Source organism: Chionomys nivalis, chromosome 7 (assembly GCF_950005125.1).
Source record: "Chionomys nivalis chromosome 7, mChiNiv1.1, whole genome shotgun sequence".
NCBI lineage: Eukaryota > Metazoa > Chordata > Mammalia > Rodentia > Cricetidae > Chionomys > Chionomys nivalis.
In genome coordinates this window covers 61,112,273-61,123,007 of record NC_080092.1, presented here as the reverse complement: position 1 = coordinate 61,123,007, position 10,735 = coordinate 61,112,273, and the positions used below count along the sequence as shown (strand labels likewise).

Here is a 10,735-nt window from a genome sequence, read left to right as displayed (position 1 = left end):
GTGAGGTCTAACCTAAGCCAGCAGCAGCCACAGCAGCCGACACAGGCAGAGGTATGCTGGCCTCTGAGGACACATCTCTAGACTTTACACAGAGCCTACTCGGCTTCCCTCCTCCTGAGGATGGTGCTTTTGTATAAAAAATAATTTCTAAACTAAGAAAGGAAGAAAGCAGAGGAGCTGACTCCCACCTGGACAGAGATACTTTATAAGACAAAACCCCACATCACATTACACAGCAATTATTTATTTAAATACCTAAAAAGGTCAATGATGGAAAAAAATAGGTTTATTGTGAGAGTTTATATTCATTAGATTTATTTTACCATTAAAAAAGTGCTGCCTCCAGATTATCCTGGCCAGATATAGAACACTTTGTGACGCATGCAGCTATGGCAGAAACTACAACAGACACGGCCATTATAGAACAGTTTCACTTCATATGAAATTCAGCAGTGGTCAGGGCGGCCTGTTCAAACTAAAAACATTGATAATATACAAATTGTTTCCCGTTTGATTGAAAGGGCTATAAAATCCCGCACACTGACAAGCACTGTAGTCACACAGCTAACACCTTTGCCAGCTGCTTCTGCCTCCGCTCCTCAGTCACACTCTCCGCTACACAATTTTCTAGATTTCACAATGGCTTCGATTCTGGCCTAGCATAAGTGACGGAAACAAGTGGTTTTGGAAAGCTAACCTTGACTCCTGTGTGATCTTAAAAACAGGGAGAAATGGCTGTAGAAGCCAAAGGATCATTCTGAGTCAACGTGAAATAAATGTGTGGTTCAAGAGTGACGCGATCTCTGGTGACTGAAACCTAGCAGAGTGAGCCAAGTGAACACTATGACACTAATGTAGAAATGTCTGCAAACACCATTTCTAGGACACTGTGGGAGACCATATCTTGCCTGAATATATACATTATTTACAAAATATTCCCTTTTGGCCTCTGAAATTCAGCCACTTACTTAAATTTGGCTACTAAGGGTGTTTGCTTCCACATGCCAGCCAATACTGCAGTCATCAACTATCAGTAAAATACTCTTATGCATGAATTACAAATATTAATAAAGTAACTCTGCATGTATAAATATCTCAATATTTCTAGCAGAATTTAAAGCATTCAGAATGTACATAAAAGTATTTGCTTTTGGTAGGCCGATTATTATTACTTTTTAATCATCGCTGTTTCAATAATGCTTTGTACATTGCAAAGCCCAAAACTGCAAAAACAGTAGCACCAAAACTTGCTCGAAGCCAGAACGTGGAGCTCTTGAGGTCAGCTTGTGTCACGTGCCTGCAGTCAGAAAATAGAATTTATATTTAAAACATTATTAGTAGGGAAATTTTACAGCAATCATCTAACCTAACCCTCTATCTGGGTGAAATATTAGCACACTTGTCAGGCTAATTACATATAGTAATGCTTACCCAAAACATTCATATATATGGCTATACATACAATACAGACATCAGTAAAGACAAATGTCTTTACAATTAGCTACTACTTGGAAGCTGACACTTAAAATTTTATACACATTTGTGACATGGGAAATAAAGTTAGATAAATCAGCTGAACACATTTTAATGTTACCACAGTCCTTCAAAAGGAGAATTAGGCTGGAGTCTTACAATTCTTAGGGTCATATTCATGAAATGCAAGCAAGACAAAAACTTCTATTCTCAGGAATCAAAAGCTTTCTTGTAAGCAGTTAATTGACAAGTGACAGTAATACTGTCTCAAGAGCAATTCTTTTTTTTTTTTTTTTTTGGTTTTTCAAGACAGGGTTTCTCTGTGGTTTTGGAGCCTGTCCTGGAACTAGCTCTTGTAGACCAGGCTGGTCTCGAGCTCACAGAGATCCTCCTGCCTCTGCCTCCCGAGTGCTGGGATTAAAGGCGTGCGCCACCACCGCCCGGCAAGAGCAATTTTTAATATGTGGAAACTTGAGACTTAGAAATTCACCCCCTCTAGAAAATACCCCCCAAAGAAGAAGGGAAGACTGATTAATGCTTAGTTTGGTTAATGCTAATTGAAGAGAAAAAAAACTAAAACTAAACCCAACAAACCTTGATGTTAGTTAGACAGGCAGTGATAATGACACCAAATAAATGGCATGATGGAATATGATTCATCAAAAGGTGATGACACAAAGAAGCTATATTATATACAATGAGAACAGGGACAGTCTAATACCACAAACTGAGTTTGTGGGCATGCTCAGTTAATAATACTGCTAAGTACCCTCAGGTGTCTCAAGTATGACAGCTTACCATGACAAGGATAAAGCTTAAATGGTTGGAACATTTTATTTAAGTGTCGATGAAGAGAATTAGGCTGGGTTCTTAGGTAAGTGCACACAATTGAGGTGATGTAAAAACTTCCAGAAAGAGCTTAGTGAGACAGTCTTGGTTATTTTACAATTAGGCAGATTTGAAGCAAAAGGCGGATACTAAAAGACCAAGATGCTGTATGCAAAGGAGTTAAGAGTCAAGAGGTCAACTCTGTGCACAGCTACTTTGCCTTGGTCATATTTACATAATGTTTGGATTAGCTTTCACAAAATGCAATCTGTTCTTCTCTAGAAACCACTGCAACACAAGCCAGTGCCCCATGCACCTCAGCACAGCCAGACAACACATGCACTCCACATCACATTCTCATCACAAGTCTCTTCTCAGTTGTGTTGGACAAAGCAAAGTGATAGCACAGGTTTATTCTACATTGCAAGCTAGTTTTTCCAACAGGCAATGTTTTTATTTTCTTAAAAGGTTAGGGAAGAGAATATTTAGATCTCAGTTTTTTTCTAGCTGGAAAGATTCTAACGCGGCCAACCCACTGATGGTGGGAAATGTTACCTGTCATCAAGAAAAAGCTGGCCACGAGATGACTCCATGAAGATGGAATCTTCTACAGAGCTGACGGCGTGCACCTGGTGAGTGATACTGCCTTCGTCGTCTGCTAACAGCATGGCACCCCATTCAGCTACCCGGGCTTTTAACCTTTCATACACATGCACACAGTTGGCAGTTCACAGCAGGGCTCACGAAAGAACGGGACTTAAAATAACATCTCTCAAATAAACATCCTACATATATTTCAGGTTCCTTTTCTATAAGATTGAATCTTATGCTTTCTATATTTAAAATATATGCATCACATAGATAATTACGGAGTTAAAAACTGTATTAAAACATTCATACACTGAACAAGGAAACCTGAAGCTGCTACATGGATCCCCTACATATCCCTAGGAGACTGGTCTTAGTGAATGACACACTGAGAAAACCTTTCAAACCTCTACCATAAGCACTGCCTGACAACATATGACAACCACAGAAGTCACTCAACTGAGGTTAACAATCATAAGTTGTGAAGCTTTTATAAGCTTAAAATTTCAGAATGTTCAGAGGTAGGCGGATCTCTGTGAGTTCGAGACCAGCCTGGTCTACAAGAGCTAGTTCCAGGACAGGCTCCAAAACCACAGAGAAACCCTGTTTCGGAAAAAAAATTTCAGAATGTTGAAAACTAAAAGTATTATATATGGAAAAAAATGATCCCGACATTCCAAACTATTAGCTCATCAAGTTTTCATACAGAAACAGAGGTTGCATTTTGCATTTCCAGTAGGGAAAGAGATGACTTAAAGCAGTGATTCTCAACCTGTGGGTCTATATCCCTTGTGGGGATGGGTGTCCATGACCCTTTCATAGAGCTCGCCTGAGACCATCACATAACAGATATTTACATTATGATTCATAACAGCAGCAAAATTATAGTTATGAAGTAGCAACAAAAATTATTTTATGGTTGGGGGTCACCATATGAAGAACTGTATCAAAGGGTCGCAACACTAGGAAGGCTGAGAACCATTGCCCTAAAGTAATAGCACCAGTTGAAAGTGCATTACAGCTTTTGTTTCAATTTTGAGTTTTTATTTTGTGGGGAATAACCTAGGGCCTGGCACATTCCATCACTGAGCTACATCCCCAGCTCTACTTATTTCCAGGCAGGGATTTGTGATGTTGATTAGGCTGGCCCTGAGCTTCTGATCCTGCCACCTCTGCCTCCCAGGGCTAGATTAACAGACAGGAGTCATTATGTCCAGATAGCTTGCTTTTGCTTTTTAATTTTCTCCTTTGTTCTTCAGCCCCAGTTTCCTGAGTTCTGGGAGTTTTAAGAGTGTGTCACCTGGCCGGGCGGTGGTGGCGCACGCCTTTAATCCCAGCACTCGGGAGGCAGAGGCAGGCGGATCTATGTGAGTTCGAGACCAGCCTGGTCTACAAGAGCTAGTTCCAGGACAGGCTCCAAAACCACAGAGAAACCCTGTCTCGAAAAAACCAAAGAGTGTGTCACCATAGTCAGCTTCCTTTTTGTTTTGTTTGTTGTATTTTTAAACAGCTTACTAGATTTTTTGTTTGTTTGTTTGTTTTGTTTTGTTTTTGGGACTGCATTTCTTTGTGTAGCCCTGGCTGTCCTGGAACTCATTTTGTAGACCTGGCTAATCTCAAACTCAAGAGATCCGCCTGCCTCTGTCTCCCAAGTGCTGGGATTAAAGGTGTGCACTACCACTGCCTGGCTAAATTTATTAGATTTTTTAAAATGTGTTTTGCTTGTATGTATGCATGTATGTGCACTACGTGTATGCTTATTGCCCTTAGAGGTCAGAAGGAGGGTATCAGTATACAGAATATCCTGGAAGTGGAGTGAACCAGCATGTGGGTACTGGAAATCAAACCTAGGTCCTATGCAAGAGCCACAAGTGCTTTTAACCACTGAGTCAGCTCTCCAGCCCATTTGCTATACTTTCAGTATTATTTAATTAGTATTCTCTTGTAACTTCTTAGAAAGGAATTTGAAGTTTTAATTTTCATTCCTTTCATCTTTCCATTTATCCTTTCTAACTATAACTCATAGGAAACAGATGCACTAATATAAGTGGTATTCTAATTTTACAACTCCATTTATGTATCTCAGGGATGAACTTTTAAGAAAGTACTCTTAGGTAACTATAAAGCATGAGGTTTTTTGAGTTATACTCTATGAAGAAAGGTTTCTGGACCTCCTTGCTTCAGTTCCCCAAGTGTTTCTACCTGGCATTTCCTAAATTTATGTCTAATAATAATGCCATTACTGCTATCAGTTTATTCCTCTGATTTCATTATGTGTGTGTGTGTGTGTGGATGTGAGGCCAGCATGCTAAAACTGACCTACAGTCCTGGCCTGCTAGCACAGGTCTCCTAATGGAGCCAGAAGGCATGAAATATTTAACAGGTTTCTCAGGAGAGATTAAGAAATCAGTGCACAGCACGCAATAGAGATGAACTGGGACAGAAATCACAAGCAAGCTGTTAACTGAGCAGCATGCCTAACAGTCATACACTTTGGGAGAGGTACAGCTTTGCCCTAGGGTCAAGTAATGCTTCCCCAAGCAGTAAGAACCCAAGTTTACAGATGATTCAGATATACAGGAAATGCTCCACGATCTCTGTTGACTAGGGTTGCTTAAAGAGCAAATCAGGCAAACTTTACTGTGTCATGTTCTTTAATATATGAACCAGAAGGAAAATAATCTGAAATCCTAATCAGCAGCAGCTGACTGAGAATCTGTAACAAGTTCTTGAGTTATCTTAAATTTAACTATAGGGACTGGAGAGATGGCTCAGCAGGTAAGAACACTGGCTGCTCTTCCAGAGGCTCTGCAGTCAAGTCCCAGCACCCTCATGGTGGTTCACAACCATCTTTAACTGCAGTTCCAGAGGATCTGATACCCTCTTCTGGCCTTTTCAGGCACCAAGAATGTATGTGGTAGTGTACATACACACATGCAGGGAAAAGTCTCATATACAAAAATAAATCTAAAATAAAAAGTCCCACCTATATGTTATAGAGATTGAAAGAGCTGACCCTAAAGACACAGGGGAGTAGATGATGCATACAAGACACTAAAACAGGGTTTCTTTGTATGCATTACTTTACTGCAGCACAGCATTCTAAGAGCACTTAGAGTCCTGGTATTTATGATCCTAAGAATAGATCCTTTTCACAATATAATTCTATGAAAAAGCAATTCATTTTGGTCTGACAAATAAAAGTCCTTTCCTTTAAAAGGGCACCTAAATAAACATTAATTCAAACTTTATAAGGAAAGAAGTTGGGTGATTATCAAAGTAACAGACAATTAGTAGTAGTCCATTAGTAAATAGCTTAAAATAAACACCATATATAATCAGTTTTAAAATGTATTAAAAATACAATGGGGACAATGTCTATCCAAGTATCTTTAAGTCAGCAAATACTGTGAATTATGTACTTTGAAACCAAACATGAATAAATAATTTATATGGCTAATGCAAATAAAATAAAATGAAAAAAATCCTAAAGCAATCTAAGCACCAAAGAAAATCGCACAAAAATAATGAATTGTAAAATAAACAATTATGAGCCGGGCGGTGGTGGCGCACACCTTTAATCCCAGCACTTGGGAGGCAGAGGCAGGCGGATCTCTGTGAGTTCGAGGCCAGCCTGGTCTATAAGAGCTAGTTCCAGGACAGGCCCCAAAAGCTACAGAGAAACCCTGCCTGGAAAAATCCCCCCCCCCCAAAAAATAAAATAAATAAATAAACAATTACGATTAAATTTTAAGTTAAGAAGAGTGGGAAGATTACACATAGAAACCAGGTTTTGAAAAAGAACGAGAGTATTTAAAAAGGAGAAAGAATATGACCAAAATCTACTGTACAAAAAATTTTAAAAGATGACTAAAAAATCATCAAGTAGCAGAGGCGACTGAGTGAAAAAGAACACCCAAAGGACAGATCAACTCTACAGCACTCTCCTATATGTTATCTCCTATAACATTATCACATGAAGCAGGGGTGTTCTTAAGTTAAAACAATAGGCAATTGATGTGGGATTCCCCTCTGTATGCTGTGAAAACCATAAGTTAATAAAGGGCTATCTTGGGCGAGTGAAGGGCAGAATAAAGGTAGGTGGGGAAAACTAGACTGAATGTTGGGAAAAAGAAGGAGGAGTCACGAGACGCCATGTAGCCACGAGAGGGGAAAGACGCAAGCTGCCAGCAGGAACCTTGCCAGTAGGCCACAAGACTCATGGTAAAATATAAAATAATGGAAATGGGCTAACTAGATGTAAAAGCTAACCAGCAATACACTTAAGTGATTGGCCAAGCAGAGTTTTAATACAGTTTCTGTGTGGTTATTTTGAGTCTGAGTGGCTGAGAACAAACAAGCAGGCTCCTACAACAGGTAATAAACAAGAATTCTGGGTAATTCAAAGAAACAATCAAACTCATTCTTATATACTCAGTTTATCACTTTCAAATCCCAAAAGTATTTAAAAATTAAAATAATCTCAAAAGGTGTTTTCCCCAATTAGCATAATTTGCACTTTTGGAAATGAAAGCCTTTCCAAAGATAAAACGATCTGACTACATGTTTTCTTGTTTTTAAAAATTATTTATTTATTGGCTGGACACTCGGGAGGCAGAGGCAGGTGGATCTCTGTGAGTTTGAGGCCAGCCTGGTCTACAAGAGCTAGTTCCAGGACAGGCTCTAAAGCTACAGAGAAACCCTGCCTTGAAAAACAAAAAAAGAAAAAAGAGATTTTTATTTATTATGTATACAGTGTTCTGCCTGAATGTATCCCTCCAGAAGACGGGACCAGATCTCATTACAGATGGTTGTGAGCCACCATGTGGTTGCTGGGAATTGAACTCAGGACCTCTGGAAGAGCGGTCAGTGCTCTTAACCTCTGAGCCGTTTGTGTAGCCCAATCTGACATGGTAATGATCCTTCAAATGTATTTTAATTCATACAATTCTAGTTATTCATAGTTCTAAAGAAAACACAAAACTATTCAGGTATGAAATATATGTCTATGCAGCCCTTGATGTCCTGGAACTATGTAAGCCAGGCTTGGCTGGAACTCACAGGGATCCTCCTGTCTCTGCCTCTGGAGTGCTGGGATTAAATGCAAGTGTCTGTGAGCCTGCCGCCATGTCCTTTCTTTAAATCACTTAGCGGAAGATGAAAACACTCTTCAGGGAATGAGACTCAGTGAAAAGTCCTCAGGTGACTTTTAATAAAGTAACTCTCTCTCTCTCTCTCTCTCTCTCTCTCTCTCTCTCCTCCTTATATTTAATTACATTAATAAGATATGTTAAGCATGACAAACCAATTAAGTGACCAACCACCAAACACTGTCAAAACCTGAGAAAACAGAGACGTTTCCATTCTCATCCCACCATCCACTTTTTCTTGGGTGAGTAATAACTACGGGGTGAAGAACAGAGACACTGTCATTCCTTGGGTGGCCTTTTTTTCTGTCCTATCTGTTTGTGACACGATCTTGAACTTGTGGTGATATTCTGCCTCAGCACTACACCATACTCTGGTGTGCCTCCATTCTCAGGAAACTTTACCTTAAAACTAAGATTGCAAAACAACTGCCTGGAAACATTCTTTGTCCTGGTAATTTCAAAAGTTTTGTAATGGATATCTGTCAGTTACCAGGAAATTTCATGTTAAATTTTGTTTGCTTGGATTTTTTTTTTTTTTTTTTTTTTTTGACACAAGGTTCAAAACCCTGAATATCCTGGAACTTACTCTGTAGATTGACCTCAAACTTGGAGATCTGCCTGTTTCTGCTTCTTAAGTGCTTGGGAAAGGTGTGTGCTACCACACCTGGCTTAGGTGGGTTTTTTTTGTTTGTTTGTTTGTTTTTGTTTTGCTTTTGTTTTTTTTAAGACCTGAGTCTCATTCTAGCCCAGGCTGATTTGGAACTCATTCTGTATGTTAAGTTGGCCTTAAACCCATAGTAATTCTCCTGCCTCAGCCTGCCTAGTATTGAGATTAGAACTAAGGCCCACCATACCAAGCTCTTGTCACATAAAAATGTTATTTTTAAGCGTTTGTAGAATAGAAAGCCAGCCAACACTAGTGCTACACCATACAGGGCTACAGCTGAATAGTTACTGCCTTTATGTTATAGACAGGCCTGTCTCAGCCACCATCTCTCCTCACACTTCCACATCACTTACCTAGAATGCTAGATCCTTTGGGAGCTGAGTTTTGACCTCAGCTCACCTGTGCTGCTTCTCTATGCTCTTCTATAACCCAGAAGAAATTTAGCACAGAACCTCCGAAGTTCACTGCACTTCTATCCAATATACGGCAAAGCAGCAACTGAGGTAAGAAAGAGTCCTCTGAAACATACATTGTTTTCCTCCTCTGATGGAGGAAGGTCATTGGTTAAATAATAAAGAAACTGCTTGGCCCTCATAGGTTAGAACATAGGTGGGTGGAGTAAACAGAACAGAATGCTGGGAGGAAGAGGAAGTGAGCTCAGACTCGATAGCTCTCCTCTCTGGAGCAGATGCGATGAAGCTCCAACCCAGGATGGACGTAGGCTAGAATCTTCCCGGTAAGCGCACCTTGGGGTGCTACTACACACATTATTAGAAGTGGGCTAGTCCAGGTGCGAGAGTTAGCCGAGAAGAGGCTAGATATAATGGGCCAAGCAGTGTTTAAAAGAATACAGTTTGTGTGTTGTTATTTTGGGGCATAAGCTGGCCAGGCTACTGGGAGCTGGGGCGGCAGGAACACAGCCCGCAGCTCCCTTCAACACTTCTCATCTTTCCATCTTGACTACCTGATTACCAGTGAGGAGTGCTGACACAATTATTAAATCACTTCCCATTTTAACAGATGTGACAGATAGGGCTGGCTTGTTTGAAGATTGCAGTGTAGAGCAAGCACATCAATTTAAAGCATCTCCAGTCTCACCTGGAAACTGCATCAACCTAAGGGGAAATTGTCACCAATGATACAGAAAAGCAATCAGTCTGCTATGATAGCAATTAAGAGATTTTAGAATATATAATGAAATAGGTGGTTTGTAATCAGTAATCACTGTAAGAAAAGGGAGGTTCACCAAGAATAAAACATCAAGCATGTCACTTCCTAGTTAATAAATAAAATAATCCACTTGTAAGTCAGAAGAACGTGATGAAAATTGTACACTGATTCCAGAAAACCCTTCCCTGAAACTCCTGATAGATAAGATGCAATGTATACTAGATAATAACATGCAATGTATACTAGGTAGTAATGTGCATTGTGTATACTAGATAACGTGTGTATACTAGGTAATATACAATTTATAACAGGTAATATGCATTATACTAGATTATAATACAATATACAATGCATATTAGGTAAGAATAAATATTTTATTTTGATATTTGGAACTAGGTTCTCAGAATGGAGTTCAGTCAGACCTCAAAGTTACTGTGAAAACTAGGTTGGTCTTGAACTGGAGATCCTCCTGCCTCAGCTTCCTGAGTACTGGGATTGCAGGTGTGTGCCACCATTGTGGAATATTAATTTAACTAGGCAAAGATGTGTTACATTTGCTTCTGCTACCTTTGTGTTTTGGTTGAGACAACTATATAATGAGATCTGGCGCCCTCTTCTGGCATGTGGGCATACATGGAAGCATAATGTTGTATACATAATCAATAAATAAATCTTAAAAAAAATCAAAAAAAAAAAGAAATAAAAAGCTGAATGGTCAACAGTTAGGCAGAGGGAGGATAGGAGGGGCTGGCAGAGAATAAAGAGGAGAAGCAATCTAGAGAGAGAAGGAGAAGAGAATGAGGGAGAAAGACAGGGATGTGCCTGGGGCCAGAAGCCAGGTAGCCGTCAGTCCATCAGC

The 10,735-nt window shown here is 39.7% G+C and overlaps 1 protein-coding gene across 7 annotated transcripts in view; it reads right to left on the bottom strand.

The window, feature by feature from the left end:
* Positions 1–271: 271 nt before the first annotated feature.
* Positions 272–10,735, bottom strand: part of Rhot1 (ras homolog family member T1) — a 74,684-nt gene continuing 64,220 nt past the window's right edge. For 4 of the 7 annotated variants that reach the window (XM_057774619.1, XM_057774622.1, XM_057774621.1 and 1 more), the window contains one exon: positions 272–1,297. In XM_057774619.1, coding sequence (XP_057630602.1) covers positions 1,180–1,297 — 118 coding nt within the window. In that variant the 3' untranslated portion in view covers positions 272–1,179. Of the gene's footprint in view, positions 1,298–2,856; positions 3,001–8,987; positions 9,205–10,735 lie in introns of those variants that run through there. The other 3 variants (XM_057774616.1, XM_057774618.1, XM_057774620.1) reach the window with 2 other exon arrangements.